Genomic DNA, 25,559 nt, shown 5'->3' with positions numbered 1-25,559 from the left:
CCAGTTGTGACACTTCTTCTTTGCAGGATAACAGCACTGCTGGGATTTGGCAGCAAATGTTACTGTTCATGTTAGCAGTTTGCTGGGACAATGTTTGTACACGTCATGACTGCAGTTTGTTAGCTGATGAGCAGATGTACACTCAGCAAGCAGTGCCAAACAAATGACAGGACTTGTAGGAAGTCAGGAAGACGATGTTAAATGCAAAATAGAGAGAGGTTACGGTACAAATCGCAGCACATCTGGTCCTCAGACATTTTATTTTTACTGCAGGTTCACTAAAACAAAAGAAATATATGTAACCCCTGCTATTCTACTCTTCTATCCCTCTTTCCATTCTCCTAGTTTGGTTTGCTTCCCTCCCCTCTGCATCTTCCAATGACTCACACGCTCCCCCTCCCCCCTGTGTGTCATACGTTTTCACCCCTTCTCCTCCCACCTCGCCGTCCCTCTCTGTCTCCCTCTCATTCGCCCACATCCTCTCACTTTCTCCACCAGGCTTCAAACACGCTGCAGGTAACGTTTAAAAAGATTGATCTATTTCTTTATTCCCTCCATCCCTCTAAACCTCCTCCCTCCTCTTCATCCTCATCTCCTCCTGTTCTGTGTTTTCTCACCGTCTCCTCTCTCCATTGGTCCATATTGTCAGTCACTGACTGAAACAGCATAGAAATTGAACTGGCTTGTGGTCCGGAACAGGTTGACAGTAGATTCATAAGTAGGTATGCGTTATTAGCTTTTGATTTATGTTTCCTTCTCTGTGTATATGTGCTTGTATGTGTGTGTGCGTATGTGTGTGTGTGTGCCAGCATCTTCCTAGGGAGCATCTCTTCCACAGCTTTCCATCCCTAAGGCTGCGTCACTATCATCACTGTGTGAATGTGAGGAAGAGAGTGAGAATCACAGTGACTAATGTGAAATTAGCTTTAATGAAATGCGTTTTTGACGTTTGCTATTTCCTATTTTCATACGCATCTTGTCTCTTTGTACACCGATTCCCTTCGTCATCCTTTTTTTTTTAAGCAAAATAAGATGGAGTGATCGTACGATTTGGTGTATGAGTTGTAATGTTCGGTGCAGATGGTTAAATAAAAGCTATTTTTCTTGTTTTTTACAGGATGTCGATCGTGAATATTGTTGCCAGGGAGATCCTGGACTCCCGAGGAAACCCCACTGTGGAAGTAGATCTGCATACTGGCAAAGGTTAAAGAATTAAACCTTTAAAACAAGTGTTACTCATATACTGTATTTGTATACTGTCAGTTGTGTGACACCTTGTCTTATCTTAACCTCTAAAAATCATCAAGGTTGTATTCGCACAAGCCTACCTTTACATTTTTTCACCCCTCCTTGAACCTTTCTGTCCACCCTGCAACCATCTTTTCTTCATTCCAGGTGTTTTCAGGGCTGCGGTGCCCAGCGGTGCTTCCACCGGCATCTACGAGGCTCTGGAGCTCCGAGATGGAGACAAGACTCGCTACAAGGGCAAAGGTGAACACGTGTAATGAGACGTATCCTCTGTGCTTCTGTCTCTTGTCTTTACCCGTGTCTCTGCTTTTGCTTTGAGCATTCTGTGATGTGGTTTTGCTGCAGTATTCCGTGCTTCACATATTTCCTTCTGTCCTGCTGTGTAAGGTGTAACCAAAGCCGTTGGTCACATCAATGACACCCTTGGACCTGCCCTCATCCAGTCTGTGAGTATCAATGCAGGATTTGATCTATTTAAAGCATAAAATGGCTGAGCAATATTGTGAAGAACATTTTTCTTTCAGGGAATCAATGTGTTGGAGCAGGAGAAACTGGACAACACGATGATTGAGATGGACGGCACCGACAACAAATGTAAGCCTCGTTCACATCTCACGTGCGGTGATGGGCATATGTGTGCGATGCCATGTTTCCGCACCACTGACTGCACCCATGTGTTGTGTTTCTCCCAGCTAAGTTTGGGGCCAATGCTATTCTCGGAGTATCACTGGCCATATGCAAAGCTGGCGCAGCAGAGAAAGGTGTCCCCCTGTACCGCCACATTGCTGATCTGGCTGGAAACGGAGAGTTGGTCCTCCCAGTTCCTGTGAGTGCCGTTTTATTATTATGCAAAGGTGTAATTCTTTCCCAAATACAATCTCATCTCCCTTCTGTGTCCCCTCACTCAGGCTTTTAATGTGATCAACGGGGGCTCCCATGCTGGTAACAGACTGGCTATGCAGGAGTTCATGGTGCTTCCTGTAGGGGCGGAGTCTTTCCGTGATGCTCTGCGTGTGGGGGCGGAGCTCTACCAGACATTGAGGGACGTCATCAAGGAGAAGTACGGTCAGGATGCTACAAATGTGGGAGACGAGGGAGGGTTTGCCCCTAATATACAAGAGAACAGTGAAGGTAAGGAGCACAACCACATGGGAAATATTCTCCTTCCCTTAAAGTATCACTTTGGTAATATACAAACTGGACCCTATTTCCACATGTTTTTTTGTCTAACTGACAACAATTTCTGAAATTAGTTCAGTATTGAGGGAGAGCGTTGTAACCGGCAGCTGCGAAACAAGCTGCGAGGCCAAGTGAGCAGCGTCAATGTAATGTTACGTTCACTAAAAAGTTCTTGTTTTTGCAACCGATAGGCTCAGATTGTTAATATAAGTGTCTGACAACATTATAGAAGGGACCCTACAGAGAAATAAAATGTTTTCTTGACCTTTCGCTTGATGCGGTCTGGTTGTTATTGCGGATGTACTCCACCGTTGTCTTCTGGCAACACGTCACATCGCCAGGTTTCAGAACGAGATTTCTTCTTGAGCGAGACTCTTTCCATAATATCAGACACTTATAATAACAATCAGAGCCTGTCATGGCAAACATAAGCACTTTTAATGGACGTAAATGACGGTGCCAGCTTGCCCCAATAGCTCCATAGTGCAGCCTGCGATCCCTCAATACTGGACCAATTTCAGAAATTGTTATAGCTATTAGTCAGTTACACACAAAAACTTGAGAAAAAGAGGGTCCAGGATGAAAAATACTGAAGTAACCCTTTAATATCCTGTGATCTTTCTGTTTCTCTCCGTCAGCCCTTGAGCTGATAAAGACGGCCATAGAGAAAGCGGGCTTCACAGACAAAGTGGTGATAGGGATGGATGTTGCTGCTTCTGAGTTTTTCAGCGAGGGCAAGTACGACCTGGACTTCAAGTCTCCGCCCAACGCTGCCCGCAACATCAGTGGCGAGGAGCTGGCCAGCATCTACCAGGGCTTCATTAACAACTACCCAGGTGTGTATTCTGACGTGTGTGAGTCGGATTTCAGTCCTGAAATGGGTCAAACACAAGTCTCTTACAGCTGCTGACAATTCATCATGGACCTTTCAAAACAAGGGAAATGTATCCCCACAGATCACTGTGCCTCCAGCATCAGTTTTAATAACTGATTGAACCATCTATCAGGAAATGGACACACCAGCCTATTTTCTATATTTCTACAACTGCCATATTTGTTTCATCACCTTTTAGACAGAGAAGCTAAGAGAACAAGAGAGCTGGATGTCTCCACAGCCCGGTCTCTCCGCCTGTTAAAGAGGTTTTAATTATGCGCTACAGTGCACATTTGGCAAGCAGGGACCTACTCTGATGTGGCTCTTTACCTTGTCAATGGTGTGCTTCCTGCTTGGGCATCTGTGTGTAATGTGAGTGCATTTTAAGACGTTACTCCCATTAGAACCTTTATTGTCTATGTCACTTGTGCTCTAACCCTCATTGACTTGTAGGTGAGTAATGGATAAAATGAGGGCTTCTCAAAGGTTGTAATATTAGATTTATGCAGAATAATTATCTTACACATGTCTCTTTCCTTCAGTGGTGTCTATTGAAGATCCTTTTGACCAGGACGACTGGCCGGCTTGGTCACAGTTCACAGCCTCAGTGGGCATCCAGGTACACCTTGTCCTTTGTTATCTGGAAGTGAATTAGTCAGGTCCTTACTCCAATTGAGTCTTGCACTTCCAACCATGAAAATAGGTCAAGATATCCTGATTTTTAGCTGCTTGTATGTCTGCAAAATGCGATTCTGCCATATCCATAATGAAAGTCAAAAGCATATTTCATTGACTCTCCTCGAGTTTATAATGCAGGCTGATCTTTATGTGTAACATCAGTGGAGGTACCCTTTAATATTATTGGTTTACGGGGTGTCAGTGGAATAGAACTGGATTTACATACGTAGTGCGACAACAGACTTCCTGGGCTGAGTAGACCTGATACTATTACTGTGAGTAACAAAATGCAAATTCAATCTGTCTGTAACTCAGTTGCATATATTGTGCAGGTGGTCGGAGACGATCTGACAGTCACTAACCCGCGCAGGATACAACGAGCCGTGGAGGACAAGGCCTGCAACTGCCTGCTGCTTAAAGTCAACCAGATTGGCTCCGTCACAGAGGCCATCAAGGCGTGAGTTTGTGTGTATTTGATGCATAGACATATAGGCACACGTGTCCGTGTACGTGCCTGCCACGTGAGAGCATGCTTCATATTTATATTTATTTGATAATACCCCTGCCTCTCAGGTGTAAGCTGGCCCAGGAGAATGGCTGGGGTGTGATGGTGAGCCACCGCTCAGGAGAAACAGAGGACACATTTATAGCTGACCTGGTGGTTGGTCTCTGCACTGGACAGGTAACACACACACACACCAAACACACACACGCACGCACACAAATTGCTTATAGAATTCTACATTTGTGTCATTGAATTACATAAGTTGTCCCTTCGTCACAGTACATTAATGAGACAATAAAAACTAAACACTGCTTGGAAACAAGACAATACAAAACAAGAATAATTAGGGATGTAACAATACTAAAAACTCTCAGTACGATAATATCACGATAAACAAATTCATGATACAATATTTATGATGATATTAAAAAATTAAGAAAAATAATGACTTGACAAAATGTCCTTTTATTAATAAATCTGATGTGTACAGCAATTTTATTTGCTTAAAAAAAAAATATTTTTAATTTAAAGTGCTTCTACTTTCCTTCTTTGATCAAATAAAAATAGCCAGCCATGACCTTAGCATGTGCAAAAAATGAGCATGAATTTTCTAACCAAACATGTCACATTCACAGAGAAGCATCAGTGTTTTTAGAGCCCTATGCTACTACTCAGCTAGTAGGCTAGGCAGGCATTTATTTTAAACTGCCAAAAACAAAGTCAAGTCAGGCAGCCAGTCACAGACTGGAACAGGAGCACCCACTGTTTATTTTTTTTATCTACTACCACAGAAAGTAGGCCTTTTCTTAGTGCACTGCATCTCACATATAAATAACAAACAAGGAAATATAATAACCAGACCATGGGCCTTGCAGTAAAATAAATAAAGTTTCACTTTACTTTTTCCAGTAACTCAACTCATACTCAGTCAGAGAGTAAAATAGAGGTCCCTTTGAGTTCAAGTCAATTTTTTATCGCGAAATTCAATATATTGTTACATCCCTAACAATAATGCTTGTGCAACAGTGCAGTAGTGGCTCAAGTATAAGATAATGTAATAAACAGAAGTGGAAGGTAAGCATTGCTATTTTAGAAATATAAGCTATATTAACTACGTACTGTATTTCTGAAATGATGTGAGATAATAAGTATATCAGTGAGTCCACAGAACACCAAAAATCACTCAAGAAAAACAAACCAAACATTAAGATTACAGCTTCAAAATGCTAATATTACAGTAGCCTGCTTCTCTATGAAATGTCAAAAACGCCTTTGAAGTAGTAGCCATTATTTTTGACATTTTACAGATGTGATTTATCTCAAATAGAAATTGAAAGATCACTTGATAGTGAAAATAAAGCGTCGCTTGCTGTCCAAATACCAAGGGTTAGTAATAATGCAGCTGTACCTGTAACTCTCTGTGATCCTTGGTATTTGTGTCTCCCTTCAGATCAAGACTGGAGCTCCCTGTCGATCAGAACGTCTGGCCAAATACAATCAGCTCATGAGGTGGGTATTCATAGCTTAATGTATGTATGTATGTAGAAATGCATATAGAAAACACCACTTTATATCCTCTTCTTCTTTCCCTCTTTGTTTCATCTGCTGTTGTGCTCTTTCACATTCATCTGCCTGCTCTACATTGTCTTTCTCACCTCCTCTTCCTACTCCTCTCAGGATTGAGGAAGAGTTGGGTGACCAGGCTCGCTTTGCTGGACACAACTTTCGCAACCCCAGTGCCCTTTGAGTGCCAGCGCCATTAGCAGTTGCACAAAATAAAGCACGCATATACATATATTCATAGTGATGAAATCATGACACCTGTTTAAGCAAAGCTCCAACCACACTAAGACACGCTTAGAAGCAATAAGACTAATTAGTTTTCAAATAACTCAAATGCTCTGTAGCTACAGTATATTGACCAGACGTTTCAGCAAGTGATTGACTTAATTGACTACAACTGGTTGCAGCAAATCCTGAACAAAGCCTGGAGGAAAAAAAAATCAGTGTTTCACCTCTCAGCAGACGAGCACTTCCCCTGATGCACTTTCTTTCTCTCTCCTGATCCCTCTGACTGTCTCCTTTTGACTCGCTGCCGAAGTGTTTTGATCTTTTGTGCCCTGTTGTTTCTTCTTCCTCCTCTTCCTCGTGTCATTTCTGATGTGAACCCTCTGCAGCTTGCTACGCAATTGTATCTGTCACTTTGTCTGTCTATAAGGTTATGCTTAATAAAGAATATATTAACTGGAACCAAAGCTCTCTGTGTATTTGTTTGTGTCATTTATGTCTTCTCTTGCTTAAAAGGTAAATTAATCACAGCCAGAATCAAATATGGCTGAAAACTCTGGACACATTCAAGCATGTTGCATGTCTAGCACCACTAAATATTAATGTCACAGCAGGTGTTTGACATTGCTTACAATAAAAGTTGTACAGGAATCCTGCAGAAAAAAAGTAAAGGTCATTCCTGCTGATAAAATGATGCAACAATTTAGAGGGAATCCAACAGGAATTAAGCACAAGTCCTGCAGGAACTCAAGAGGAATCCTCGGAAATTTCCGCAGGAATTTAGATGGATTTTTTTCCTGCATGATGCCAACTAAAGGAACTAAAGCAATAATTCATGGCCACCTCTCGTACTTCTGCATCTGCAGGCTGACAAACACAAAAATATGTATCATCAAGTATAATTATTTTGGTAATCAGCTCACATGATATACCATAGGAATCTAGTACACCTGTATTAGTTTGTGCAGTTAAATCTAAAACATAAATTACTGGATATAATCAGTTGTCAAAGGCAAAACAACAGACAGACCTTTTTTACAGCAGATATTTTGACATGTCATAGCAGGAAAAGCACAGCTGCTTTCCATTTAGGTGAACCAGGTCAATGATCCATGTTAAAAATTTTATCCAGAAAAGAGCAGTATAGCTATTATTATTATTATTATTATTATTATTATTATTATTGTGGTTCTTTTTTTTTAATAACATGACAATTGTGTTTCAAATGCTTTAAAGGATGCCATTAGCATAACATATCATAACTTAATGTAAACATGAGCAATAGAAAAAAATACATTTTAAAATACTTTATTGTAAGACTGTACACATTTCATTATTTCTGCTGTAAAACAAATGAAGACACAGAAAATTGAATATGTTAAAATAGGAAATGGATATATTGACAAAGTCAGCCATATATCTACGTATATATCTATATCTATATATATATATGTATTTATTTATAGATATGTGTAATTATACATATACGTGTATATATATAATGTATGTATATACATATATATATAATGATTTTATTATTATCATATATTCTTTGTTGAACATATTTCATTCATATAATTATTAAATATTTTTTTCTATATATTTCAACATAATACACCCGATGCATGCAGTTGTATATATGTATATGTGCGTGTATATATATATGTGTATAGATGTACAATATATATGTATATATATATATATATATATATATATATATAATCTGTGTGTGTGTATATATACGTATATATGTATATATACACGTATATGAATGTATACTATATATATATATATACGTATATGTATATGAATGTACACTATATATATGTATATAAATATATATATATGTATATGAATGTATATATATGTATATGAATGTATATATTATATATATATACATTCATATACATATACAGTACGTATATACACGTGTATATATACATATATAAATATTAAACATATTGTGACTTCAAACACATAATATTGCCTCTCGAGCTCACACCTGCCCCTATAACGGCGCGTGGCTCCAGATTAATTATCAGGTGGTCTCACCAGGTGATCGTCACTATATAACTGAGCAGCAGAGGGAGCGCGAGGCCTCCTCCTCCTCCTCCTCCTCGTCCCTCTCTCTCTCTCTCTCTCTCTCTCTCTCTCTCTCACTCTCTCTCTCTCTCTCTCTCTCTCTCTCTCTCTCTCTCTCTCTCTCTCTCTCTCTCTCTCTCTCTCTCTCTCTCTCTCTCTCTCTCTCTCTCTCTCTCTCTCTCTCTCTCTCTCTCTCTCTCTCTCTCTCTCTCTCTCTCCTGTCGGTCGTGCCGGGCTGCTGCCGGTGATGATGATGAAGGAAGGCTGGTGACCGCGCAGGCGCACAGAGGGCTACAGTCTCCAACCCGGTCTCCATGGTTACCACACAATAGGAGACGGGACAGGGGGCTGCGTGAAGGAGAGAGAGGGAGAGAGAGAGAGAGAGAGAGAGAGAGGACGACAGCAGCGAGGCGGAGGGGAGGGAGGAAGAGGAGGAGGAGGAGGAGGAGGTCTGCAGAGCCGCTTGACTGGACACACCGCTGCAAGCTTCCCCCAGACAGACAGACAGACAGACAGGGAGCTGCTGGACACAAACATAACACACATAGGGCACCATTTAATTGTTAATTTCTTAATTGTTTAATTAATCCAAAACGAGTTGTAGCTTTTTCTTTGTTGTCATTAAAATGCTCACATATTTTCCATCTGTTCAGCTTGTTTCCAGCTTTAATAAGTAAACTGAGTGAGGCCTGTAAGAGAACAAAGAGCCTATACTGGACATGTTCTTCCTCTTCAGGGTTCATGTTGAGATAAAGCTGGTTAGTTATTGAGTGTGGAGCAGCAGAGCCTCTCAGTCTCAGTCTCCATACAGTAAAGGTGACTCTGGGGGGACTAGGCAACAGAGAGAGAGAGACCCTCCCTCTTGATCCCCTCCCTCTTCAGAGTTTTGGCCCTCTCTCTGCGCCTCTCTCTTCCTCCTTCTCCCTCCTCTTCCTCCTCCTCCTCCTCCTCTATCCTCCCCCTCTCTCTCTCCTCATGCAAATCACGCCCTCTCCTCTCTCCTCTCTCTCTCCCTTTCTCTCTCTCTCACCCTAACGTGCATCTCTCTCCAGCTACAAAAAATAGTGTGACTGTAAAAGACCAGAGAGAGAGAGGGGTTTATTGAGAGAAAAAAAAAAAGTGCAAGTCGTCTTAGAGGAGGAGGAAGAGGGGGAGTAGGTAGGGAGGAAGAGGAGGGAGGAAGGGGGTATAAAAAAAAGCAAAAGGGGCTGAAAGGGGGTGGGGAAGAGAAGAGGGGACGCATCAATTTGTAGTCTTCACTTGGCACCCCTGTTTTTTTTTTCTCCTCCTGCAACGAATAGAAAGAGATTCTTCTTCTTATTCTCCTTCTTCTGCATTATTGTTATTATCGAGGTTGCAATATGAGGAGGCAGCAGCCTGTGTTGACAGACGCCTGGGCTCTGAGGTGTGCGTGTCAGCAGCGTGCAACATAAAACGACCAAACAGAGAGAGGGAGAGAAAGGAAAGGAAAAGGAGTGAGAGAGAGAGTGAGAGAAGCACGCATCGCTGGATATTATAGGTAAGTAAAAAAGGGGGAGAAAATGGATGCTTGTTCTTGTTTTATTTGAAGCTTTTATATTCCCTGCTTGGCCACGTTTGTACCTCCCATTTTTTTTTTCCCTTTGTGCTTTAATTATCATCACTGCGTTATGGCTAAAAAAAAATAATGTCCCGGTGAATTCATATTACAGCACGACGCGCACCCACATTCCTGCGAGGAAAAAGGGAGAAGGAGAGAGAGAGAGAGAGAGCCGGTGCAAAAAAATGCCATGATTCGCCATTGCATATATCTTTTTTTTTTTTTTTAAAAGATGTGCATCGTCTAGAAAACAGCCCTCCATTCTTGCTTGTGAACATGTATGTGCTGCTGAACACGACTCTGGAGGTGGACTAGTGTGCTCCAAACCGTGGCAGTCTGCTGCGAGCTGGGCGGTAAAGAGCAGCATTTGGCCGGTTCTCCTCTCCTCTCCTCTGCTCTGCGTGTGCGTATCAATAACATTTCGCAGGGAAGAAAGAAGAAAGAGTCGTTGCAGTATGCTCCCTCACTGGTGATGTAAGCAGAGCGACTGCATGCTGCTGCTTTGCATCACATGCAGTGGTCAATTTGTTGATAATGCATGTGTGCTTGTATGCTGCAATAACAGGGAGGCTAGTTAAATGCTGTTTGTATGTTAGTGGTGTGTTAGTGGTGTCCTTTAGTTGTTTACTGACCATGGAGGACCTGCTTGCTACTGGACACACAGACAGGCCAGTATATAGCTGCCACCTGTAACTGAGATGCATTATGTACACACACTGGATGCACTGGATGTTTCCTGTGTCATCAACTTATAGTCATATGTTAATACGGCTGACTGTATATACATGCACTGCATTGTCTATAAAATACATGTTTTTTTTTTTTCTATCATGCATATGAAAGTGTGAACAGTTAAGATTTGACTCTGATTGGATCAGTCACTGCAGCATGCACTAATAATTAATGCATAGCCATGTGTAGTGGAGCTGCTAAAGGATTTACAGGACACAAAAATTAGTGTGTGTGCGATTACGACCAATATCACGATTATATTTTGATCAATATCGATATCACGATATTATTCATTGATTTTAGCGACAACATATCTTTATTGTACCTTCACATTAGAATAAACAGAGCACTGCTTTCACTTCCATGCTGTGCTACGTTCCTGCTAATGTACAAATCAGGGCTGCACGATGTTGGAGAAAACTGACATGGCAATATTTTTTTTCGGCTTTATTTTGCACTATGAAAAAAATTACAGGACTATTCACCCTACCCTTTTGTTAGCTACATTTTAAAGTTAAATGTAGGGGTGTACCGATCCAACTTTTTCAGTCCCGATAGCGATACCGGGGTTTTGGGTATCGACCGATACAAAATACCGATCCGATACCAGTGTTTAATTAATAAGCTACATGCCTCACTGTGTGGAGGTGACTGGGATCATTCTTTTACGTGTAAAGCAACATCAGACTTGACTTAATCATTGCTTTCAATGACAAATAAATACATATGAATTGTAATAATAATATTAAAATAATAAATCTTACAAAAGCAACTCGTTAACATTTTTTAACAGGAATTACACTTCAAGTGTAAACCTTTTTAATGCAGCAACATATTGGTCAAAACTTAAACAGGAACTAAAATTCCAGTATATACTGTATATAATATATAAACAATCTGAATTGAAGAGATCGGCCTCATTGTCACCGATATCCGAACCAGCTATTTGAGTCAGAATCGGCCCGATATCCGACCCGGAATCGGTGCATATACTGTAGTTAAATGCTTCAATCTGGTGCACTTTGAGAGCAAAATTAGCAACATTTAGAGCTAGATAAACAATTACATACTCTCAATTTAATCATAAACACATTGGTTGTATAGATAATATCTATACCCAAAAGTGAAGCCAAAACATCTTGATCACCAGCTGGTGGCTAGCTGTTGGTTAGATTTGATATGCAGCAGAGTTTTCTATGAGCAGAACACATTTTAAATGTCAATATCCCAGATGATCATGTTCATTTAATTGTGGAAAGCCAAAAATCATGATTAATATTCGATTAATTGTGCAGCCCTAGTAGTGTGTCTACAATATTTACTGGAGTGTACAATAGCTCTGCTAACTGTTCAGCCAAATATGTCTCTTCTTCTTTTTTTTTTACATCCAGTGGTGTGGACTATTTATATCCTCATTCAATATACATGAGCCATTTTTTCATCATAGTGGTACATGAATGAATGGATTAGACAAGCCTTTGCAAAGTAGTCCACCTATGTTGTTAGGCACACCCAAACGGATAAAGGATTCTGACATTTCCCTAATGGCGTGCTGGCTGGTTGGCTGGATAAATAAAAATGGGATTCTGCCGGCCATAAGCAGGTCATGTGGGTTAACCACAAGTGGCTGTGGGTTTTGGCTGTTGTGGTGGAAGGTGGAAGGAGGGGGGGGGTGTGGTCCCGTATCCTCAAGATGTTTGCTGGAGTCTTCTGCAGGCCGCCATCCAAAAATGCAGTCGACCAATCAGCACCGCTCTTATTATCTGTTGTTTCAATGTTATTATAGCAGCCAATTGTACAATACCCAGACCAGTGCATTCTGTTAGTGTGTTAACCTATTGTGCCTGTGGGTTTTTTCGCTGCTGTGGTGAAGGCAGAGAGGAAACTGTTTTTGGTGCGCAGTGAAAAGCAGTTGTGCCGATACAGTGTGAAGCATGCTGGGAATTTAAATGTTGCAACAGTGCTTTTGCAGTTTTAAACTCAGATGTTTTCACAAATTCTTGAACTCCACAGTCGCTGCAGACAGCAAACGGTATTGCTGCATCCTCACTAACGTTCCTCAGCAAAAACATTGAATTCTCTGTAGGATTTCCATGCAGATAAATACTGAATAATGCCTTCTTTGTTTATGCTTCTTTACAGGTTTTGGTAGCTCTCATGGTGTAACACACAGCCCAGTCAGTAAGCAACAGGAACCAGTTCAGTCCCTGCAATGGCTTGTGTTGTAAAATGGGCGTTTTAAAGAAGACATAATGAAAACACGGACACACAAAGAATCGGTATGAACAAGGCATACGTGCATTTCTTACAATGAGGTCAGGGATTGTGTACCTGCTTAACGGGACTGTGGCTACATCATAATTAGTTCAATATGTGATCGTATTTCAAAATAACCAGGATGACTAAGATGTAAATTATTTATTTGGTTGTGAGATTCCACGTTTATATTTGATTCTTTCCTATGCTTACACTTTCTCCCTCCTCTCTGTGTCCTTCTCTCTATTATGGCATGTTCTTCTTTTAACCTCCCTCCCATTTTCATTCTCCACTTGTTGTTGTCGTTTCTAAATTCTACCTTGAATTGAACGGCTTTCTTTTTGGCTTTTATTAACCCTATTTTCACTCCAATCAACACATCTCATATTTCTGGCTGTGTATCCTCTTATTTCTGTAACCCTACATTGTTTTAACATGTCATGCTTTCCCTTCATGTCCATGGGTTTTGCAGATGCCCATGCGCAGTGGGCGACGGCGGGGGGCGAGTGAGGAGAGAAGGGGCAGACGCCCGCACGCCAGCCCCACTCGCCCTGAACGCAACGATAGACAGACGGTTAGAGCACACCTCTTTTTTTCCTGTCGTTGTTTTCGCCATACGTTTATGTGTGTGCATGCAAGTACAAGAGTCACAAGCAATAAAGAGCTGTCCCTGTGTGCTGGATTCTGTCTGTGTGTGTGTGTGCTGTCAGTGCATGAGTCATCAGTATGATTGCCACAGACATACCCTTGCAGTGTCAGTATTGTTCGATAGTGTGTTTTACAACGTAGAAATCTTTGATGTTTCGTGTTTGACATTGATGTTTTGTGTGTGTGTGCATGCAAGTGTGGCTTTGTTCTAAAAACAGTCATCGGCCTATTAGGGATTCAAAAGCATCACCACAGAATTAAAAGTCTTGTGTTGTTTTAGCAAAGAGGTGCTGGCGAGGAATTGGCTGGAAATCGCTTCAGTCGCAGATCACAAGGGCATGATTCATCAGAGAGTGAGGGGGAGGAACTTGTGTCTCCTCCAAAGAGGCAGAAAGTTCAGGTTTGTGTTATATTGCATCAACCTGTTATATAAAGACTAATTATAAAGCTTTGATTCAGCTAAATCATCAAAAAAGGCAAGATATTGAGAGTACCACATTTTTACCTCATCCACAAATGATCTTTTCTTGTCAGGATTCGGCCTCCACCCCGAACCCTCCAACATCAACACACTCGACTGACAGCTCGGCTCCTTCCACCGTCCCTCCTCCAACCTCGGTTGCCAGCCAATCCCGTGAGAGTGACAACGAAGACGGCCAATCCCAGGGCAGTAGGAGTTCAGTTGTAGGGAGCCTGGCGAATAGCAGCAGTAGTCTGAGCAGTGGGCGGGATATAGACCAGGACAATCGTTCCTCGTCCCCAAGTCTCTCCGCTTCCCCTTTGGGTAGCCTGGACTCTGATTCCGATGGCCCCGACTCACCAAAGCAAGGAGAGAGGGAACGGGAGAAAGGCAAGGAGGGAGGAGTGGGGAAGGTGTCAGGAGACGATAGGAGGGCGCAACGAGAGGGGAGAGGGGAGGAGTCCTGTGGAGATGGAGAAAAGCGGGAGATGGATGCACGAATTGAAGACTGTCCGTCTCTTAAGCCCCCCTCCACTCCGTGCTCTTCCTCTGGTCTGACTCCCTCTCTCCGTGGAGCAGGGGATTCATCAAACGACAGCAATAGTGGGAGGAAGTCCTATTTCTCCCTGGACTCCAAATTGATGTGTAAAGTTGAGTATGGTGGGCCGACGGGCGTTGACGGTGCACTTAGTGGCAGCAGAATGAATTCCAAAGCCAGCACACAGTGTGTGACCAAGACAACTATCTCGGGAGGAGATTTCTCCCATAACAGCCCCAACATTCCCCATTCTTTACCCCCGCCTCTTCCTCCTCCACCTGCCCTGAAGCCCTTGGAGCTCGGTGGACAAAACCTGCCTGCTGAGGTTAAGATAGAAAGAGACAAAATAGAAAAGGCAGACAAACTCCTGGACAAGGCTCAGTCCACTCCTCCCTCTCTGCTGCCACAGACCGGCTCCCAGCAGCAGTCCCAGTCCCAGCCTCAGACCCAACCTTCCACCCACCCTCACCACTACAGCTCCACCAGCTGGCAGGGTGGCACAGCAACTGGTTGCCAGGGGAATTGGGGATACACCCGTTACCCTGGCAACCACCACCAACACCAACCACAGCACCAGCCTCCAGTGCAGCAGCAGCAACTTCCGTCTGTTTACAACCCTCCATCCTCTCGCCACTCCTCCTCCCACCCCTCTTACCTCCCCCATCCTCACCCTCACCCCCACAGGGAGTACCTTCCCAGGTACGCTGGAGGGGGAGGGGACAGAGAGAGGGGGGCTGCAGGAGAGAGGGAGAGGGGAGTGAGGGGGGAGTGTGGGGGGAGGGAGATCAACAGAGAGTTCTCTGCTCCTGTTGGCAACAGCAGCAACAACAGTAGCGGCAGTAATAGTAATACTCCTTGTGGTGGGATCGGCGGGTCCAACAGCATCCAAGGCAGGGAGTTTGGGGGTCTGCCAGTGGGTCAGAACCGGGAGTTCCCAGGTCCTGGGAGGGATGGACCTAACTTGGGTCCTGAAAGAAGAGACTTTCCGCCAGCTTTCAGAGACAGGGATCGAGAAAGGGATCGGGAACGAGATGCAGGGAGGGAGTTTCCTCTGCCAAACCAAAACCAGAGTAGAGACTTTGGCCCCAACGGAACTGGAGCGGGGCATCCCAGAGACAAAGATGGAGGCAGATGGGGTGAGTTTGGGGGTCAGACAAGAGAGGTTGTAGGCAACAGTAACCCAAACAACAACTCCATCCCACAGGGAAACCCCCCAAGTTCAACCAGTGGGCTACCTGCTGCCCCCATGCTGAACCGAGACCCACCTGCATCACCCCAAAACAACCCAAGTCACCCTTCCCACTCCTCCCTGCCCCCACACCCCCACCCACATCCCCCAAACTCATCCACCCGAGACTTCCCTCCTCCCATGGAGGCACAAACCCCTTCCTCTGGAGCAGACCACTTTCACAGAGAGTACCCTCCCACTGGAGGGAAAGACTTTCCTGCTGGGGCGCCTCCTTCCTCTGGCACAAATCGAGAGTACCTCAGCCCCCCTGGGGTGACTCCAAACCTGGGAAGAGAGTATTCGGGGCCTGGAGGAACCCATCACCCCCACCCACCTCACCCCCACTACCAGTCTGGGCCCAGAGACAGAGAGAGAGACTCAAACCTGCGAGAGTCTGCTCTGTACCAAAACCGCGGGGGCCCAAATCAGCCTCCTGCACTCTCTCCTTCCTCCTCTACCAGCCATCATGGACACCCTCCAAATGCTCCTTATGCCCCTCCACCACCTCAGCCTACTATACCCCCATCTCAGACCTCCCACACCCAGCCACCCCCATCAGGTCTGGCACCCAATGTACGTCCCCCACACTATCAGTCCTCCGCCCAGACAACTCCTCCAACACCCCTATCTCCATTACCCAGCCCATCCACAAATCAGATGGGAGGCTTCTCATCTTTTCCCCCTGGCTCCTCATCTGGACCCAACATGCCACTTCCTGGGCAAGGTGTGTCATCCAGCTGTTCACCTGGCTGTCGTCCCCCACCTTTCCATGGCACTTTGAACAGCCACCCTCCCTTCAGTGGAACGTACCACTCCAATGGGAACGGCGGCAGTAACATGGCCAACAGCAATAGCAACAGTAGCGCACCCAATAGCAGCAATACCAACTCGCAATCACTCTCGCCTCAACATGTGTCAAAAGGACCTCCACCTCTTAATAACTCAGCCAACAACAACAACAACAGCATTTCGGCCCCTGCCTCCAGTTCTTCACTCCCTGGTGGAGACGGACATTCGGATTCGGGTCCACCTCCTCCACCTGTTATCAAAGAGGAACCAATAGAAGAAAGGGAAGAGAGTGAAAGCCCACCACCATTGTTGAGAAGCCCCTCTCCTGAACCCAAACCTGTAGACATCCCCATCCACGCCAGCCAATCAGCACGGTAAGGTCAAAATGACGTCATCCTATTTGAGATTGTCAACAGAGTGGTGCAGGGATGACGTATTTCTGTAGGCCAACAAGGAAGTTAGCATCGCCTAGTGCCCTAATGGGATCTTTCCATTGGATTTTGGATTATTGCAGAAAGTAAACTAATCTATGATACATTTTGTTATAATCTTCACAAATGAAAACCACTTTTATGATTTCTGAAGTGTAAATGCAATCGTCAGAAGTAAAAAGCTAACATTAGGCTATAAACAAACTACACTACAGTCGCATGAACGTGACTTTACATAGAGGCGGACGAGTGCGTGATGACGTTTTGTAGTCTCATTTAGCCACTTGTTAGCAGCCGCCTTTTTTAAAACACATCAAAGCTTCAAAATTCACAAGTGGGATATTTACTGACGTATTTTATACCGTAGAACAAAACATTAGAATCTCTTAAGTTTGTGTAAACCACAGACCTCTTTTCAGGCATCTAACTAAAAACCCATTGACTTCCATCCAAGTGAACCGGAAGTGCTAATATGCAAACTCATTTCCGGGTTTTAGGACTCATTCCTGCAGCACTCTATGTGTGTCTCTGTTCAGTTCCTCTTTATGCGATCAGATGTAATTAACACTAATGATGATTATGATGGTGATTCTGACTCCTGAAGGTTGTAGTAATGATGTTTTACTCTGCTGTGTCACTGCTGTGTCCAGGTTTCACAAGGTCCTTGATCGTGGCAGCGGGAATTCCTGCGCCCGCAGCGATGTCCTCTTTGTCCCGTTGGACGGCTCCAAACTGTGGAAGAAGAGGAATGAGGTGATCGAAAGGGCTCGCAGGGAGGTCGAGCAGCGGGCCAGAGACCTCAGAGAAAAGGAGAGGGAACGAGAGAGGGAGCGCGAGCGTGAGAGGGAACTGGATCGACAGCTACAGGTGTGCACATTTGAGCGTGATAATTATGCAGCGTGTCAGATTTAATGGATTTGATGTCGATTAAATTGGTCATTTTAACGGGAGGGGAGTAAAGCAGATCAGGGCAGATGTGATTTACTGTCTTTTTACTGTTTTCTCTGCAGCAACAGAAGGACGTCAACGCCGCTGTAGGGGGTCGCCAGGGCTCCTCGCTCTTCTTCCCCTCCTCATCTTCTATCATGCTCGACCCTTCATCTTCCTCCTCTTCCTCTGGCAACTCTATCTCCCACCCTCCCCCTCACCAGCATCATCACTCACACCCACATGCTCACCTTGCTCAAGCACACCATCTCCACCCCAGCCTCGCTCACTCCATCCCCCACTCCCTCCTCCTGCCGTCCATGGGTGGTGCATCGACAGTGGTTGGCCCTCAGGGAGCCCTGGGAATAGGTATAGGAGGTCCATATCTGGGCCCCGACACCCCAGCGCTGAGAACCCTGAGCGAGTACGCCCGCCCTCATGCTATGTCTCCGCTCAGCGCAGCAAGTCGTGCCCAGGCACACCACGCACAAGTTCACCACGGCCATCCTCACGTCCACCCATCGTTCTTCCTTCCTCAGTTCCAGAATCACGCTTTAGGCCACCCGCATCACCTGCCCACTGATGCTGCTACAGCTGCAGCCATCTTGGGTTTTCTGTATGGTGGCAGCCTTGAAGGGGGTCCAGGTGTTGGTGGACACGCTGGGATGGCAGGAGGCCCGATACCTGGAGGCATTGGGGGTGGACTAGGAGGACTCGGCTTTCCTCATGCAGTGGCTGCACATCGAGAGCGAATGAAGCAAGGATTTGAATTTAAGAGCGATGACCGGGTTTACCAGCAGGGGTCCATGGCTGATCACGCTGCTCTTGCCCTTGCTCACTCTCATTCTCATGCCCATGCCCATGCTCACGCTCACGCCCATGCACATGCCAATGCCCATGCACATGCCAATGCCCATGCTCATGCACACGCTCATGCACATGCACACTCCTTGCTACTTGGAGGAGGTGCAGCAGCTAATGAGATTTCAATCTATGGCACTCCTCCTCCCCAAGCTCCGCCTGGCCCCCCGCACCTTCAGAACCCGAGTCTGCCCCAAGTAGCTCGACCACCCAACCCTCCTGCCCCTCAGTCCCTGTCCAATCCACCCCCTTCATCTCTCCTAACACCCTCTCTCCCCTCTCACCCATCATCTGCATCACCAGCTGCCCCCCCAGCCCCAGCAGGCCCTGCCGCTCCTCCGCCAGCTCCTCCTCCACCTGCACCGCCGACCTCCAACGCCTCCTCACTTCATCACCCGGTCCCCCATTCTTCTTTTCCCAGCTCCCTGTCCTCTCATCTGCCACCAGCCACTGCTCCAGCCGCTCCCCCTGAAAACTACCCCACTCCCACCCGCTCTCCTGCCTCCTTTGAGCGAGACAGGAGCGGGGAAAGAGAGCGGGAGAGGGAGCGAGACAGAGCAGCTTTGCCGGCCTTTGGGGACAGAGAGCGAGAAAGAGAAAGGGAGAGAGAAAGAGAAAGGGGAGGAAGTGGTGGAAGTGGTGGAAGTGGTGGAAGTGGTGGAAATGGAGGAGGAGGAGGAGGAGGAGGAGGAGGAGGAGGAGGAGGAGGAGGAGGAGGAGGAGGGGGAAGTGGAGGAGGAACAGGTGGAAACGGAGGTGGAGGAGAGAATCTGGGGCGTCTTCAGATGTTAAACGTGACACCTCATCATCACCAGCATTCACACATCCACTCACACCTTCACCTGCACCAGCAAGACACAGGTACTAACCACTTCTGCTCCAAATGCTGTTAATATCAGTATCAACTGCCTTGGGATTACATAGATGTGTTACTACGAACACATTTTGTAGTTAAAATTCATTTTTAAGTGTTGCAAGATTTGCATACTAAAAAAGTAAAGGATAAGGCTAGCGATATTCTGTCACCATAGACCTCCATTGTGGTCCAAAAACAAAACAAAAAAAACAAATCTAATAGCCACACCGTTGCACTGGATGACACGTTCCTTCTCTAGGATGGGCACTGTACTTTATTTTGAATCAATCCCACATGCACCGCGCTTCACTGTATGTTGGATTGACACACCAAATCTCAAAATAGTAATGTGTAAAGTGTAATAAACAAATGCACTATGAGTAACATTTGCTAAATACTACAATGTCCAGCTATTTCAGGAGATTACTGAGCCTTTAAAAAAACAAAATAATCTATATATTTGTGACTCATTTTTAAAGATTTACATCTTCAGTAGGAACAAATAGGCTTGGGATTGTTCTCCACATACAGAGCCAGCCTTATCCTTTACCTTCAGTATAAATCATGTTTGTATTAGTGTAGCTCACCATTGAACACAGGTTTTCTTTGATTTCATTTGATATTGGGTCATAGTTTCCTCTGAGATATCTGACTCATTTGTTCAAATGTTCAAAGTTTTAAAGTTCAAAGTTCTTAAAGAGATGCTAGTTTACTCAGATCTCAGTCTGGTGACATCAATCAGCAGAAAATGCATGACAAACAAGAGAAGCCTTTTCTCTCTTTGAAAGAATTCATGTTTAAACTAAAAAACCTGCATATAAATATTTGGGGTGGTACGGTGATGCATTGGTTGGCATGGTTTCTCTCTTGGAGCCCTTTCTGTGTGGAGTTTGCATGTTCTCCCCCGTGTCAGCGTGGGTTTTCTCCAAGTCCTCCAGCTTCCTCCCACAGTCCAAAGACATGCAGGTTAATTGTTGACTCTAAATTGCCCCGCAGGTGTGAATGTGAGCACGAATGCTTGTCTGCCTTTATGTGTCAGCCCTGTGATAGTCTGGCGACCTGTCCAGGGTGTACCCCGCCCCTCGCCCAAATGTCAGCCAGTAAAGGATAAGCGCTTTCAGATAGTGGATGGAAGGATATTAATATGTGCATTTCACATTTACACAAAGGCCATTATGTTTTTGTGTTGCATCCAGATTTCTCTGACTTTATTCAACTGTCTCAGCTGCTCGTGTGTTACAAAGAGTCAGTGTAGCAATAATGTATTTACATGCTGTGTGCATTATCTTTGTTTTGAACTCCTAATTTGACTCTTATTAAATATCTCCTGTATTTCCTATTACATCACTGGCATCCAGCGACGGGCGGGGTACACCCCCTGATGGACCCGTTGGCGTCGGGGTCTCCTTTGACACGCCTCCCTTACCCAGGAGCCACACTAGGCACCCCCATCCTGGCTCACCCCCTCACTGACAGCGAGGTGCTCCGCCAACAGCTGTTCGGTGAGGAGAAGGCTCCTCGTCCATGTACTTGTTCAGTTTTTCTCTCTAAAAACTCCACAGTGCTATGAAGAGTCTTTTTGAATATGATGATGATGATTGACTTTGGTGCCCTTTCGCCTCCTCTATTTCTCCGTTTTCCTTTTGTATCCCCACCTGCTCCTCCTCTTTCCTCTTCCTCTTTTTTTTGTTTTTTGTACAGGTGCTCCTTTCCGTGACCTGCCCCAGCCGTCCTCCCTCACTGGTCCTATGTCGGCAGCCCATCAGCTCCAGGCCATGCAGCAGGCCCAGAGCGCAGAGCTGCAGATCCAGAGACTGGCCCTGGAACAACAGTGGATCCATCACCATCACCACCACTCCCTCACCCAGGACGAGTATTACAGGTACACACGATGTGTCCGTGTTTTCATTGCGGATTCATTCTTTGATTATTTTTTCTATTAATTGATAGTGTGTTGTGTATATATATATATATATTAGGGCCGACCCGAATGTTTCAAACCTTCGAACCTTTAAATCAGTATTCAAATGCTTTGTTGTTGTTTTTTTAAATATATATTAGTATGTAACAATAAAATATAAATCCCAAAATAGCCAATAAAATAAGGAATAACCCCAACATTATTCATTATTCATTATTCATATTCAACATGAATTATTAGTAGTTATTCTTAGACGGATATCGCTGTTTGTTATGAGTAGAGGTGCGTGTGTGTACAGTTGTGCGGTAGCGGCACTGTCCCAAAGCTTCGAATATCTTTGAATATTTTTCACTGAAGCTTCAAAGCCCAAAAAATGGTATACGGGTCAGCCTTACTATATATATATATATATACATATACGTATGTATATGTATAATAGAAAATGTCAGAAAATAGTGAAAACTGCCCATCACAACTTCCCAAGAAACCAAGTGTTGTCTTCAAACAGTTTTTTTTTTGTTCAACCAACAGTCCAAAGCCCAAAGATACATATTAAACATAACAACAATTAACATTATATTAACTATGATACAAGACAAAGAAAAGCAGAGAAGCTGGAACTAGAATGATGACTTGAACAATAACCAAAATAGTTGCAGGTTATTTTCTGTGTATTGGTGTCCATGTGTCTATAGAGTTTTTGCACCGTCCTAAAAATGAGACCTAAACCCACCTGGTGCTGCCAAATTTGAGATCCAAACCTGACCCGAGACCCAAAACTATATTTTCAATATAATTATATTTCATCTTTTACTCATCATTAGCTCACCAGGTTAATGCAATTCATTAGCGACACTCTTTCCCTCGACCCACTGGGCACTGTGAATCTACTGACAACCAAAAATTTGCATGGATTGGAGAGACATTTTTTTAAAATAAATAAATAATAATTGAAACTAACTAACGAGACCCAACAAACAACAATAGCCTGAATTGGACACAAGACCCAATACTTTAATATCTGGTTATTACTCTTTTTAACAAGCCTTAATCAGTGGCTGAGTCTACAAACAATATAAATGAATAAGACTCCTACTGCTGTTTCTTTTAGATGAAAATCTGAGGTTAGTGATACTGACATTTGGCAGCCTTGGGCATGTGCACAAACTGTTGATTAGTTTGTTACATTTGGCCGGCCTACCAACGAATAAAGCAGTTGGAAAGCTGGCAAAATTCTGATGCATCTTAGCTGTAAAAGTCATCTTGGCCGTGTGGCACGAGGGCTGTGTTCTCTACCCATAAGTATTGAAAAATGTACGTAAACTTGTTACATATTTGAATCCTATAAAATGCAATCTACGGATTCAGTTAAAGCTTTTAAACTGTATCCCAGAACAGACGCTATTTTGAGAGCAAAAGCTGCCATTATCCGAAATGAAATTGAACCCCAACCTTAACTGTGACCTTTAACTGTAAATTGCACTCTAACGCGGTTTCTCCTTTGACCTTTTAGTCACCTGAAGAAGGAAAGTGACAAGACCCTGTGAGGGAGGGGCACGACAAAGAGCAGCATGGAGGAAAAAACGAGGGAGAATGTGTGCAAAATGAAACGCAAAAAGAAAAAGCACTGAAAACAATGAAGGAAGAAAAAGACTTGAAATGAAAGCTGGACTAATGGACGGGGAAATCCACCGAAAGAAAGATTTTTTGAGGGATTAACAAAAGAGGGAGGAGGGCGTGAAAACGTTGCACACGGTCCCTGCTAACTGCACCACGTTGAGGATCCAGACTCCAGTGCTTCCCTGAATAATGTTCTCAAACTCCAGTCCTGTTTTGTATCGTGCTCTGTACAGTATATTAGATGGGGGCGGCAATAGTGAAGTACAGTATGTGTAAAATACTTGATGCCAGAAGGAATGTGTACATGAGTCTCTTTTATGTCATTGCATGTAGCTAGGCGCTTATTCTGAACTGGTGGAACTTTTGGTTCTATTTTTAGTAATTACCCCCTCGTTTGTATCTGAGGGGCGTTCTATATGCATGAGACCAGCAATTTAGTGTTATGTTATGTTTATGATCAATAGTATTGTTATTATGATTAATGTTGTCTGTTGATAATGATATAATTATATATACAGTACATATTATTTGTATTATTTTTTTACATTTTCATGGTATGGCAGTTGGTTTTTATTTTTATTTTCAATTTACCTTGTGAAACAAGATGCAAATGAAGGCAAAAAAATCTGGAAATAAATTATAATCTTTTTTTGCTAGTCTCTGGCGTATTCATGCGTGCACTATGTTTCCCCCTCTTCTCTCTCACATACATTCAGACTATTTGCCCCGTCTTTGTTTTATACAAGTCACTCATGCACAAAGCATATCAAATTCCTCACTCTCCTCCCCCTCCCCCTCTCTCTCTCTCTCTCTCTCTCTCTCTTTCTCTGCGTCCCTCCCTCTGTTGGTTGAGTGTAGCTAATAGGAGACACATGGGATGAGTGTGAGACATGGGAGTTGAGGCGCTCCAGTGAACACCAGCCACCCTGTAGAGCGAGCATTCCTTACACTGCACAGTCAGAAATGAAAAGAAAAAAATATATAAAGAGAGAAATGAGAAGGAGAAAGAAAGGAGGAGCTGTGAGAGTGTGATTTACTGCTGAAGGCTCAGGGCTGTGTGTGTTCTCACCGTGTCCGGCTGGAGGAATCTCCTTCAAACGGACACGGATCACTGAATACGGCCTTCATGTTGCAAGACAGAATCGCTGCTGGCTCGCAGATTTTGGGGCAAACTTTACAGTATTAATATTTTTGTCATAATGATGTCCATTTCTTACACCGTTCTCCAGATGCCAAACAATCCATTTTCTTTATTTATGCAATAAAAGCTCCTCATACTGACGTTGATTGATAGCCTTATCTGTAAGAGTGATATTGGATATACTATACAGGGTGCGCTTGTGAGTTGGTATGTAGGTTGTGTGTCATTAAAAGTCACCTTGAATAAGTGTGTCGACATAATGTAAAGTATCCTCTAGCAGGACAAATGTGATTTTCCCCTCTGGTGACATCACATCTGGGGGATATTCTTAGCACTTCATCAGTCGTCTCTCTCTCAGGGTGGATAAGGATGTTGTGAAAGGTGTGGATGAAAGATGAAAGACGCTGTTTGAACACTGCATTTCATATAGGCCTTGTATTATTATTATTATTACTACAGCCTCTTTTAGCAGTGTTGGATGTAAACTAACGGTTATTATTAGCAGCTCTTGTTTGCAAATCTAGGACGAATATTTGCAAATAATTCTTTCATATTGGCCTACTTTTAGCCTACCGCGTATGAGCGGTTTAGTGCGTCAGGATAATGCACGGTGTCAGGTAAATTTGAAATCACAGGACTTCTGAGCGCATCCCTGTGGTTCATGAAATTATCTGTAATTAAATGAATTGTCACCAATGACAGACCCCGATCTGGTAGCAGCAAGACTGCAAATGCTCCGAATGATTTGCAAGTGCTTTTGATTCTACATGTGACACCAATTTGTGTGGATTAAACAAACAAGGCCACAGATCAACACCCTTCAATAAAGTCACACACTCGCGTCTAATCAGAGCCAGTTTGTATCTACAGTGTGAAGGTTTCATTTGCTTAATTATAACAGAAGAAGAGGTCATGCAAGCCTAATAGGCTCTAAAAATGTTTCTTGAATAATATGTACTCCTTCGCTTCAACACCCAAATAAACAGGTTGTTCCAAATTAACTGAGAGTGAAACAAAACACACACCCTCACATTTGTAACACGCTGTTGGAAGATGCAACACAAGTGAATGTGAAGCTGCTTCTTGATGGGATCTAACTATCCCCTAAGCCGTTATCCAAAGAAAGCATTCATGTAGACGCTGAAAAAGTCACAAGCTTCCAAATGTCATAGATCTTATGTTTGGGTTTTGATGCTTGCACTGCGTACTTTGCACAAA

General features: G+C 43.9%; 2 protein-coding genes across 8 annotated transcripts; both read left to right on the top strand.

The window, feature by feature from the left end:
- Positions 1-372: 372 nt before the first annotated feature.
- Positions 373-6,725, top strand: LOC141778816 (gamma-enolase-like). 3 transcript variants are annotated; one of them, XM_074653286.1, is made up of 13 exons: positions 373-516; positions 1,118-1,203; positions 1,396-1,491; positions 1,636-1,694; positions 1,773-1,842; positions 1,941-2,074; positions 2,157-2,379; positions 3,066-3,263; positions 3,844-3,920; positions 4,312-4,436; positions 4,553-4,661; positions 5,935-5,993; positions 6,162-6,725. In XM_074653286.1, the coding sequence occupies exons 2-13, from the start codon at positions 1,119-1,121 to the stop codon at positions 6,229-6,231; spliced, it is 1,305 nt and encodes a 434-aa protein (XP_074509387.1). In that variant the 5' UTR covers positions 373-516; position 1,118; the 3' UTR covers positions 6,232-6,725. The 3 variants fall into 3 exon arrangements, with proteins under 3 accessions (XP_074509387.1, XP_074509389.1, XP_074509388.1); XM_074653288.1 differs by lacking the exon at positions 373-516 and adding an exon at positions 644-718; XM_074653287.1 differs by lacking the exon at positions 373-516 and adding an exon at positions 644-722.
- A 2,700-nt stretch (positions 6,726-9,425) lies between these two features.
- On the top strand, positions 9,426-23,859 carry atn1 (atrophin 1). Of its 5 annotated transcripts, none has more exons than XM_074653283.1 (11): positions 9,428-9,873; positions 12,808-12,944; positions 13,394-13,495; positions 13,850-13,969; positions 14,104-16,958; positions 17,666-17,882; positions 18,026-19,460; positions 19,506-19,664; positions 21,018-21,185; positions 21,361-21,541; positions 23,094-23,859. In XM_074653283.1, the coding sequence occupies exons 2-11, from the start codon at positions 12,918-12,920 to the stop codon at positions 23,125-23,127; spliced, it is 5,298 nt and encodes a 1,765-aa protein (XP_074509384.1). In that variant the 5' UTR covers positions 9,428-9,873; positions 12,808-12,917; the 3' UTR covers positions 23,128-23,859. The 5 variants fall into 5 exon arrangements, with proteins under 5 accessions (XP_074509386.1, XP_074509384.1, XP_074509382.1 ...); XM_074653281.1 differs by having other exon boundaries at positions 19,497-19,664; XM_074653284.1 differs by having other exon boundaries at positions 9,429-9,873; positions 19,497-19,664; positions 21,018-21,161.
- Positions 23,860-25,559: the final 1,700 nt, after the last annotated feature.

Source organism: Sebastes fasciatus, chromosome 12, assembly GCF_043250625.1.
Source record: "Sebastes fasciatus isolate fSebFas1 chromosome 12, fSebFas1.pri, whole genome shotgun sequence".
Taxonomy (NCBI): Eukaryota; Metazoa; Chordata; class Actinopteri; order Perciformes; family Sebastidae; genus Sebastes; species Sebastes fasciatus.
The sequence above is the reverse complement of the archived record's forward strand: the minus strand, read 5'-3'. Positions and strand labels throughout refer to the sequence as shown.

What these genes read in the sequence shown, in the direction of transcription:
- LOC141778816 (XM_074653286.1), top strand. Translation starts at nt 1,119, where the DNA reads ATGTCGATCGTGAATATTGTTGCCAGGGAGATCCTGGACTCCCGAGGA. An exon ending in GACCTGCCCTCATCCAGTCT is followed by an intron (nt 1,695 to 1,772) that starts GTGAGTATCAAT and finishes TTTTTCTTTCAG; the next exon opens with GGAATCAATGTGTTGGAGCA. An exon ending in CTTCATTAACAACTACCCAG is followed by an intron (nt 3,264 to 3,843) that starts GTGTGTATTCTG and finishes TCTTTCCTTCAG; the next exon opens with TGGTGTCTATTGAAGATCCT.
- atn1 (XM_074653281.1), top strand. Translation starts at nt 12,918, where the DNA reads ATGAAAACACGGACACACAAAGAATCG. An exon ending in TGGTGGAAGTGGTGGAAGTG is followed by an intron (nt 19,461 to 19,496) that starts GTGGAAATGGAG and finishes GAGGAGGAGGAG; the next exon opens with GAGGAGGAGGAGGAGGAGGA. An exon ending in GGAGAAGGCTCCTCGTCCAT is followed by an intron (nt 21,186 to 21,360) that starts GTACTTGTTCAG and finishes TTTTTTGTACAG; the next exon opens with GTGCTCCTTTCCGTGACCTG.